Below are 11,383 nucleotides of genomic sequence, written 5' to 3'. Positions count from 1 at the left end.
TTCTCTAACAATCCTCTAAGCTCTTCACAGAACAGCTGCTTTTATACTGAGATTCATTTAGTTGTACTGGACCCTCGTTGGGGATAATAAAAATTTGAATGAATATGACTCTTCACCACTTTTCAAGTGTGCATTTGCAACTGTTTCGAAAACCACGGAGCATGTCCAGTCCTTTCCAGCACTATGGAGTTTGTGTTCATCTGTTACACAAAATCCAGTTGACAACATTAACGTTTGTGGTTGCTGTATGACAAAATGTGGGGAAAGCTCGAGAGGAATGACTGCTTTTGCAATGCACTTCAACTGTAGGATGTTATTTTTAGTTATAGGTTCCTGCCATTGGGAGTTTTTTGTTGTTGTTAAGGTGAGGGCTTTGATTTAGACAAGAGTGGAACAGACAGCTCATACTTGCAAGAGTTCATATTAGTCTTTCCTTTTTTTTTTAAGATTGTGTAATTCTTTGTTTTTAATTGACTACATTCTACTAGTTTTGCTGCTTACTGTCACTGATGATTTGGGTCAGAGTTTTGCTCTTCACTCAAGGCTTCAAAATTTATTTTACACAACAAAAGCCTGTATTGTAAAATTTCAACACTGAAAATATGAAACAGGCCACGCTAGTTGCTCTAACAATGGATGGCTCTGATTCATAAAGTCGCAATTCAGTTTTATTTCTGATTCAATTCAATATTGATTCATTCCAGTCATGCCAAGTCTATTTGGATATAAAGGGGAACAGCAAAAAGGCTTTTGTTGCCATGGGAGAAAGCTTCACATATTTGGAGGAAAATTCCTGCTTTGGCTCTTTTATTATGAAGGTTTGTGAGAGAACTTGGGGGAAAATAAGAGGAGGGAGGTGAGGTAACATATTAATCTAGACAAAAGACAAGACAAAAAAAAACAAAAAACTGGCTAAGATAGGTTAACTATAACACCAAACACTGTAGATCTAATAACTGTGATGACCACTGGAAAATAAAAAATAAAAAAATCACACATTGCCATATTCAAGCAACCAATGTGTGAGAAAATGAGATTAGTGTCATGAACTGCTATCCTGCTAGAGTTTGCCAGCAGAAGATGGATACACTAATGACACACAAAACAAACAATGGAAATGGTTTGTAGTAATATCCAGATAGGTTGTGGTGATTATGCTCAACTGGTACAAAAGGACCAAAAATATGCCAAAAAAAAAAAAAATGCTCCACATCATCACAGCACAGCCATCAGCCTGAAACATTGAAAAGAAACAGCATAATCTCTGAATTTAAAACTTGTAAAACCAGGTGGTAATTTTAACATTTCCATATGAATCTGTGTAGGAGTTGGACCTGGAGTGGTCTTCTGCTGCTGGAACCAGGCTGGATCAAGGCTCAACATTTTGTGCATTCAGAGGTGGTGGTGTACATACCTTGGTTTTCTAACATCTTAAACAAGTCCATTCTTTCTTGAGCTGAGATCTACAGGCATCATCGTCAACTGCTGCTTACCACGTTGATGTCTTTTTACAGAACCATTGCAACATCTTGATTTATCTCTTTTTTAGCCATTTTGTTTTCAACTTGCCTTTAAGTTTTGGTAAATTCTCCAGACGGTGATTCAATTTCGGTCAAACTTCATGTCATACCGATAGCCCCTTGTTTGACTCCAGAATAGTGTGTGCTACAGAGGAGTCCGTTGTCCATGCCATAACTGCACAATGGTCAAGTCCTGGGACTGCAAAGTGTGTCTACCTGTGACACTAGTAGTGTGAGGGTGACATTTCTTTTGATATGCTGTCTCTAAACACAGTCTTGTGCATCATGACCAAGCCTAAACGTACCTTGTTCTCATCTACAGGACTGGTATTGTTCCAGAGTCTAACTTTGCAGTACAACACACTGATTCTTTTCCTTCTTTTACAGAGTAAGCTGATGGGGTTGGCAATGTTGTTGTAGTGAATGACACAATTTAATGTGGACTCAAAATTGTTTAAAACATTGGTAGTTAGAAGTTTCTGACTCAATGTCTGGAATCACCACTGTGCTTAAATAAAAGTTCTAATATTATGGTGGCCTAACACTTTCACTTTCATGATTTTTGTGCAATTGCCATTTTTTCCAGAAGTCACGATCGTCCATGCAACAACTTAAAATGCAGTCACATGAATTCTTTTGTCATAAAATACTTCCACAAGGGGTTCCTATTTTCAGATGTTGTTATAACCCTCCCAAGATTATTCGCAGCAATATGTATCGCATGCTTGAATGCTTCAGCTGAGCAAACAGTTAATACAGTTTCATTTCTATATGTGGTCACACCTGCTGTTAGTCACTGGATGTTGTTCACTACATAAACTACATAAACTGTGCCTGGCTGCCTCTTTCATTCTTAATTCTTATAAAAGCAGCAAGGGTTGATTTACTTTTGCAGGACTGCTGCATTTTGGCCTAGCTGCTGATTAGCCAGTATCCAATCACTGAACTGTATTTATTTAATTTTCCATCCTTGATATCAGAGTGGAAACCGTCTTGCACTACCACAGAACCTAACATCCAGAGTCTTTCTTAAATTCTCTCTTGGGAGTACATCTAATCAGTGCCAAGGAAAATGAATGCTGCCCGTAGATTGGCTGCTTTGCACATGCCAGCCAGAAGAGTGTCAAGTGGCATTGCGCCAAGGTGTCTCAGTTTCCGAAGATGCATTTTCTATTAAACATTTTATATATGCTCTCCAAAAAGATGCGCAAATAGGTGAACTTTCCACAAATACCTTAGATGTACATTCTGCAGGGCATATATCATCCATCAATTTTACAACTTTTTTTTCCTGATATGGTTATGTTTGTAGCTATCAGTTATATTCTTTTCTGTCTGAAATTGAGAGATTACATGAAAGAAAAATAGGACTAGGACTACAAGGAGAAGTTCAATTTCTTTTTCACAGATATGTATATATATCATTACATCATGTAACTTTAAAAGATAACTGCATATAGCCTCTAAAGGTATATTACATCATACATTTTTGCGCATAAACACAGAGGCATAAAAGTAACAATATGATTTTGTTTATATTGTCTGGTGTGAAACTTTAAGTACAGTCATGTTAAAAAAAAATAATAAAAAAAACACTGACACATGTGGTCCCTCCCTTCTCCATCACCATTGCAAAAGACTGCAATGGTGTTGCATTGACTCACCTTGAGCTCAAACACCGGCCCCCTTTGCTCTGTGCTCTCTCAGCGCTCCCTCCCCTCCCTCAGAGTTCACCCTGCCCTGCAGTTCAAAGTGGTTTTGCCTGTCTAGCCTTGGCGTTTAATGTTTAAGTATTGGGAGCGGCTGGAGAGTGCAAATAAAATGCCTTTACAGACTCCGGGGCACGCTGAGAGCTGCGATTCCAAATACAGTATTGTGAAATTCTCATTGTAGCTCACGGATTAGCTCCGGGGCACCTGTATCTGTTGGGCTGGATTGTTACTCACCGCTTCCACATAATGCTTTATGCGTGCGACTTAGATAAACCATTGAGAGGACGGCCATTCACACATTATTGCCGGGACAAAGGAGGACACATGTTGGTGGGATTGGTGGCTACCTGCCTGCGTTGTAAACGGTTTGTCAAATGTTCAAAACAGGATAAAGGTCTGAATGTGGACTCCACCTGCGAGCCAGAGAGAAAAACCCACAATGAATTGCGGTTGGGCCGGCTTTCCGACTGACTGACAGAAAGGAAACCGTATTTGCAGCAAAGGCAAAACAGCACAAGCAGCCTGACACTGCTTAAATGTTTTGTGCGTGATTATTCCGTAGTCCTAATCCGTCTAACAATGTTACAAAACATTCAGACAGGAGGAGGCTTTAAGCAGTAATTGGGGGGACTTACTCTGGTTAAACTCCATCAAACACTCCTGGTTGCATCTAGCTTGTGCTTCACGAGGACTGTGGTTCGAGAAATCAAACATAGGCGTGGATTTCGTCTTAGCAACAGCATATCTATTAATTCCTTTGAATGTCAAGATGAAGAGGGAGGATTTTCAAATGAAGGCAGCATAATAGCTGCGAGTGTTTCTTAGCGGAGGAAGCAGTGCAGGTGAAGTCTGGAGGGAGGAGGGACACAAAAATGGCAAAAAGTGATTACTCACTGGCTGCTCCGTGCCTGAATGGGAAAGGCATAACAGACGTCTTAGTATGAATTGTGTAATTGAAACGACCTCAGTCCCATCCGAACTACATCACAAACAGACCTGACTTTTGCTGCCATATCTAACCCTAATGACAATGTGAATGAAACTGTGATACAATTCACAACACTGGAGAAAGGGCATCCCTAGAGCACGATTTATGGAGATCACCACTATGGAGATTGTATGTTTAGAGCAATGTGAAAAGCCCCCTTCTTCCACACGTTTACTATACAGGTGGTGCCTAACGGCAAACAAAGCTTGTTAATTTGCTATTAATGAACTATTTATTGAATTGAAACTTTGTTTTATCAATTTGTTCTTCCAACTTCTCCACTGAGGTCAGATTTGTGGAGTCCATTACAAATGGCTATCCAGCGCACAGATTTTCCCACTTGAGTTGTACAGCGGACCCCCAATTTCTCGGGGGACTTTGGGACCACAGCTGAAATCCATGAATATTTGAGATCCCCTCTAAGAATGGCAGCAACTACCTATGTTGAAAGTTTAAGTACCAAACAGTGGAAACTGTCTATGCCCTGCGACAGACTGGCGACCTGTCCAGGGTCCACGTGTCATTCATTTAAATCCACATATCAAGCTACGTATCATTTTGTCTTTGATGAAATCATGTTGTTTTAAATTGCTCCTTTTGACAGTTAAAGAAAAGAAAATGTCTCCCATAACTCTCCTTTACCAGATTTGTACTCTCTGCCTGCAGAGATTTCTTTTGCTTTTAGCTTCTAACTCCACCCATTTGGCGCTGCCGTAGACCAAAGCCAAACACTAAAGTGTAATGTTTGCAAATATTCTTTGCCCCAGGTCTGCCTGAAAGATTCTCGGTTTCCTCTGCGGGAGAAACTCAAGTTCAGACCCATCAGAGCAGCTCGCTCCTTCGGATGCATAATTCATTGCGATTTCTCCATAATTCATTTCATTCCGCGTCGCGTTTTGTCACTTGCTTAATTTACAAAGAACCCTCTTTGGCCTACAGTATTCACCTTATTGTGAGTTTTATTTTGCCTGACAGACATTTTTATGATTGCTTGTGCTGAAGGAAACTTCTGAGGTTCACCAGGCAAAACACAACGACTGTGGTGCTCCCATAATTGCTGTGAGCCTCGTGTTTGACTAGCTCATCCAGAAAACCAACTATGCAGGAGGACATCTTAAGGAAATCCGTCAAAAACCCAAACTGAAATCCACCACTGGAAGCATTTTAGGATTACACAGTGGTGTGCCAGGTGCACACGCCATCTTTTGGCCAGGAGCTGACGATCACGGCAGGTAGTCTTACCCCCCCTCTGGTTCCCACAAGCCTGGCACAGGCTTGAACAACACCAGACTGGAGGTCAGCCAGAGCCTGCTTTAATGAGACTGAAGCCACACCAAAGCCTGGCATATCTGTCCTCACTTAAGAGCGAACGTGCCACGCAGTCTGTGCGATGAGAGCCAACCTTGGCCCCGAAACAGTCCTCTGCCTGTAATTACTCTTTGCTATCAGACAAATCTTTTTTTTTTTTTTATACCTGAAACTGTTTTGAATATCTGTTTTTTTTTTTTTTGTTTGTTTTTTTTGTATGAACTCATGTGTCTTGAATGCATTGAGGGTTTAGGACTGACAGAGTGAAGCTATGTCAAACAAGACTTAATTGGTTTTGTGTTGGGTCATAGCAGCTTTTCTATATTGCTGACTCATAAAGTCTAGTTGAATACATAAGAAAACAGTACAGGTGCAAAATGGAACATGATTATGTCTGCACTCCCCCGCCCTTCATCTTTACAATGACTTTCAAAGGTATTTAAACCCCTTGTACTTTCCCACAGTTTGTCACATTATGTGCAACTTTAATTGCATTTTATTTGGATTTGTGAAGTTGGAGAACAATTAAGTGTTCTTTTTTTATTATTTCTTTTTTTTTTTCTACAATACAAGCCTAAAAAGTGTGATATGCATTTGCATTAATCATCCTTTTTCTCTGATACCCCTCTGTCATTTGATCTTTGGTATAAATCCAGCTGTTCTATGAAAGTCCCAAATGTGTGTTTGAGAACTTCTGTCAAATGAAAAAAAAAAAAAAAACATCTTCACGAAGACCATGGAACACAGGTCAGGGAGAAAGTTCTGGAGAAGTTTAAAGACGGGTCCAGTTCCACGCCTTGAACATCTCCACTCACTTGTCTGAAAATGTGCACTGAAAGGCACAACTGCAAACCTACCAAACGTAACCGATCAATTAAAGTGACTGAGGCAGCAAAATAACTATGGGGATATTTTTGCATCACTTGAGACAGAGAAGCAGCTCGGAGTTGATAAAGGAGTAAAATGTTGGACTAAAACTTGTGTGAAAAGATGTGAAAGTGAGATAAAGGTTCACCTTTCTGCAGGATTAAAAACCATAGAAAAGCTCAGTTGGAGTTTTGATTAAAATCTAAGAATCTATGGCAGGAGTTAAAAACTGATTATCATAGACACTCTCCATCCAATAGCTTAAGCTATTTTTGCAAAAAAAAAAAAAAAAATGGACAAACATTTCAATCTCTAGATGTTCTAAGGAGGTAGAGACAAACCTCTGAAGGCTTACAGTTGTAATTGCATGCCAGTTTTTTTCGATTTTCACTCATAAAAAGATGGACAACATAGATTATTTTTCTTCCACTTCACAGTTATGCCCTGCTTTGAACCGGTCGAGCAAAACAGTGGAGATCATTTGGTTAATTCTGAGTGTTTCAACACGTAGAAGTCTCATCTGATCATCAAACCCGCTCTTTCTAACGGTCTCTGGAGTTGTAGGTGTCCCTGATTCGTTTTTCAATAGGATTTAAGACATAATATGTTGTTGTTGTTGTTGTTGTTTTCTGTTGGCCTGTGTTGTTGCTTGGATGCGTAAAATGGCGCACAGCACGAGCGCACCAAAGATCTGATTCTTTCGGGAAATATTTTGACTACTTTTTCCGTTAAAATCATAACATTAATTCAAGTAAGTTTACTGGAATCTCATAAGACTTTAGATGATCTAAAAGTGTCACCGGTGGCATTTTTGCGCAACTTTGCGCATAGTTTTGTTTTTGTTTTTGTTTTTTCCTTACAGAGGGGATGCCAGATCAGGTCGTTTCAGGGCCAAGCGAGATCTCCGTTTTATTTTATGCCTTCAACGTCTTTATCCTCACTGGACACGGATCACGGCGAAGTCATCCAACACAGGTATGCGCACTGCGCGTCCACGAGTGTCTCCATGCGGAGAGTTGCCCCGGTGCACACACGGAGAAACTTAACACTGATTTCAGATCTGTGTCCGGCACTTTGCAAGTTTCTCCCTCTGCTGTGAACAGGCTGGAAAACGGGAGGGTTGGAGACGCTTTGCTTCATAATTGATGTTTTCCCATGGAGGAGGAGCCCGCGTCCTCCGTGAAGGGGAGACTAACCGTAAGGTGGGAGAAAATCTTTCTTCTTCTTTTTACCCTGATTTCCCCCCCTCTTTTTTTCAGTGGGATAACATCAGGAGGGTTTGTCTAGGCGAGCCAATTAAGTCCCACCCCTGCTATAGATCGCTGCTATAATACAAAGCAGTAAAAGCGCTCGGCTCACACAAGCGGCTGCAGTTTAAACCAGAGATCCCGTGGCTTATAATTCTCTCACTACTTTTCTTTTTTTTTTTTTCAAATATCCTCTTTCGATGTGCCCCATTATTACCATCAGTCTGAGGCGCTCATTTCCGCACCTGCCGCGGTAAGAGACCAAGAGACGCAGGCGGAAGAAAAAGAAAAAAAAAGGGGGAGAAGAGAGGAGACAAGGACATCGGCAGCTGAGATAAGACAGCAGCCGCAGCGGTGACTCTTTTTTTCTTTTTTTTTCTTTTTTTAGATCTCTTTTTTTTCTTCATTATTTTATTTTTAACATGCATCAGCGCTGGACCAGAATCGCTTCTGTCGCTCTCATCTGCTTGTCCTTGGTGTCCTCCGCGGTGGGATGCGGACCGGGCAGGGGCTACGGCAGGAGGAGACACCCCAAGAAGCTGACACCTCTGGCGTACAAGCAGTTCATCCCCAACGTGGCGGAGAAGACCCTGGGGGCGAGCGGTAGATACGAGGGCAAGATCACACGGAACTCCGAGCGCTTTAAAGAGCTCACTCCCAATTATAACACAGACATCATCTTCAAGGATGAGGAGAACACAGGAGCCGACAGGATGATGACTCAGGTAAGCGCACTGAATAATCTTGGTTTTTGTTTTTTTGTTGTTGTTTGTTTTGTTTTTTTTCTTATATATTTCCTTCCTCCTCCACCATCACCGCGCACTGCAACAGCCTCCCTGTCAGACTGATTGCGCACGTTAGGTGAAGTCTGAACTCTTCACACTGAGCCTTTTAACTTCACTGTAAATGCAGATGCACTCTGATGCGCCAGCCTGGGACTTTCTCGCACAGAGATCCAGCTGGAGGAGTGATGTGCAGGCGGACAGTCAGGACACTCGGCCTTCATTATTGTGACAGTGAATTTGAAATATTAATGCGCCCACCCCCCACCCTTCTCCTCCTCCTCTTCCTCTTCCTCCTCCTCCTCCTCCATCTCCTCATATCTATATTTGTATCTGAATGAGGCTCCATCTGAGAGCTCTGCAGAGCCTCGTTCTTTGATTCTTTTTGTGTGTGTGTGTGTATGTGTGTGTGTATGTGTGTGTGTTTCTGGATTAAGGTGATTATTGTGTTCCCTGGTGATGCGCTTTAGACATTTCTTCCATCTGGATTGTGCGCGCAGCGGTGCGGTGAACGATGTTGCATTTCGTAAAGGGTGGGGAGCCAGAGGACGTGGACCGGTTGCGCGTTTTCTGCAAGCGCGTTTTGCAGGAAGGACGGCAGGTCTTATTGCGCGACTCGATTCCTATCTCACAGGCTTGCAGGACGCCGCGTCTCTCCGTCCTTGCAGTCGGCACTAAGAGCTCGGCGAATTAGGAAAACACTGAACAGGCGGCTTTGGGTTCGTATCGGCTCAGTGAGAATTAAAATGCGACGGTGGGAGTGATGGTGGCGACGGTGGCGCGCCGGAGTCTCTGAACTCGCGCCTTGCACCAGGCATGGGCTCCGATGAAATATTCACTGCGTGCGTGCGGTCTCAGCCTTCTCCACATATCCCTCCTCTCTCCTCTTCTATCCGATGCATTTAAGTTACCAAAAGATGGGGATTAGGAAATTACAGGCCTGGGTGGATGGCTTCTTTCCAGAGTGGAGCCGCGAGGATAAACTTAGAGGTTCTGTGGTTCATTTCCAATAGAAATGGACGATTTAAAGGAACTTGGGTGTTACTCCTGGAACAGATTTAAACACGCGTGGAAGGGAGGGTGATAACTTGGTTAAAAGTGTCGGATATTTCTACGGTACTGTAGTCACGGTTTATTTTTCAGGCAATTTGTTAACCTGGACCATGTCTTATTTTGAAAAGTTTCAAGGCATCCTCAATTTGACTTGAAGCAAAAGTTGAACTTCGTAAGAGTCCAAGTAGCAGACCTGTTCGCCTTTCTTTTCATTTGCATCACATAAAAACTATTACAACGAGGTAACACCCAGGCAAAGTGACCGCGGCTGCAGGTGACTTAAGCCTTATGTATAAAGATTCACCAGCGTGGTTTGCACCGTGCCTTAGGTTGCGCGCATTGGCGCGCAGAACTTTACGCGCAGTTTTTAACCCAGTCTCTGGCGCTTTAGGAAATAGACATTCACCGAAGGTCGCGAAAGGCGGTAAATCTGGTAGGTGGGAGCTGTGACAAAATGTACAAAACAATTCACTGAAGGGGACGCGACCCTGCTTCTCAGTGAAGGAAGTCCAGTTCATTGCCAGGGAACGTGAGAACTATCCCGTTTAGTCTGATAACAGTTTTGGAGGAGGAGAGCTCCAGAAGTGGAGGGGGGTTAGGGGGGCTTTTACTGCGGCTTCACCGCTCAGCTCCATGTGTCTCATAATAAACAGGTGGAAACGAGCGTATCCTCAACTTTCTTTATGAAATATCTTATTTTACTTTTTTTTTTTTAAACACTAGCTGGTCTAAGTCTCTGATTTCTATTTTAACTTAGATGAGTTCGACTTGATGGATTAAATCGCTTTTAAAGTAGGTATTTATGCAGCGTAATAAGCGAAAGAGATGTTTGCACTGACAGGTAGCTGATAAGTGTTTCCTCTAACCGAATCATTTGTGGAAAAAAAAAGAAAAAGAAAAAAAGATTAAGAGGCGGGCTACTGAGCAACTCACCCCTCCGGAGCGCAAGAGCGCAGGTTTGGAGGCTCCCTGCTGGGCTTCGCTTCATGCATGGTGGCTGAGCAGAATTTGGCTTGATTTGCGGCACACGACCTGATGAATTAATAAACAGGGTTCAAGCTTTTTACGGTTCTTGACTACGACAATCCCCACTCTGTGAGTTGCTCCCCCCCACCTCCCCCACCTCAAACTGATTTTTTTTTTTTATTCATCACATGCTACAAGTGTGATGAACAGATTAAAGGTCTCTGTGAAACCTCAAAAATCTTGAGCTGTCCGCGAGGCTCCTCTGATATTTCACAGGTCTGTCTGTCAGCAAACTAATAACACCTCCACTTAAGGAGGCATGTCACGTTTTCCAGGACTTTGCAGGAGCAGAATAATGAAAGTCTCTCCCCCCCTCCCGCCCTACGTCTGAAAGGACTCTTTGTGATGTTTTATTTGACATATTGAGAACAGTTGTCCTGGAGAGGGCCAAGTATCTTCACTGAGTGCTCACACACACATTTGAAGGAAAGATAATCTTCATATCACCTCCAGAGCCAGTTATTGATTTAAAGTAAACAACAACAACAACAACAACAACAACAACAACAAAAACAGTAGCTTGAGCGTTTATAACGTGCTTATCTTGTTCAAATGGTCCCTTCTTTGATAAGGGGGGGAAAAAGGGGGGAGGACGTTTCACGCACCTTCCAGAAACCAAAGACCCAGATGATATAGGGCCAGTGAAGCGAATGCAGTGCTTTATCCATATTTCATGAGCAGCTTTCTTACCCGAGCTGTGCCCTCTGACGCTGCTGCTCACACTGAGAAATGCAAGCTCAGGATCAGAGGTGCAGTGTTTCAGCACAGCTGAGAGAATTCATGGATTCATGTGGGGATGGAGAGGCTTCACCGAGTCCAAATGTTCGTCTTTCCTTGCTACTGATATATATATATATATATATATATATATATATATATA

At 42.4% G+C, this 11,383-nt stretch overlaps 1 protein-coding gene across 2 annotated transcripts in view; it reads left to right on the top strand.

Annotated features, from left to right (window-relative positions):
• The first annotated feature begins 7,430 nt into the window (after nucleotides 1–7,430).
• shha (sonic hedgehog signaling molecule a) overlaps nucleotides 7,431–11,383 on the top strand; it is a 9,833-nt gene continuing 5,880 nt past the window's right edge. The window contains exon 1 of one of the 2 annotated variants that reach the window (XM_007555623.2): nucleotides 7,431–8,367. In XM_007555623.2, the coding sequence (XP_007555685.1) occupies nucleotides 8,065–8,367 (303 nt within the window). In that variant the 5' untranslated portion in view covers nucleotides 7,431–8,064. Of the gene's footprint in view, nucleotides 8,368–10,282; nucleotides 11,326–11,383 lie in introns of those variants that run through there. The other variant, XM_016673211.1, reaches the window with a different exon arrangement.

The sequence above is a fragment of the Poecilia formosa genome, unplaced genomic scaffold (assembly GCF_000485575.1).
Source record: "Poecilia formosa unplaced genomic scaffold, Poecilia_formosa-5.1.2 Scaffold71, whole genome shotgun sequence".
Classification (NCBI taxonomy): domain Eukaryota; kingdom Metazoa; phylum Chordata; class Actinopteri; order Cyprinodontiformes; family Poeciliidae; genus Poecilia; species Poecilia formosa.
Note: the sequence above shows the minus strand (reverse complement) of the source record. Positions and strands in the feature narration are given on the sequence as shown.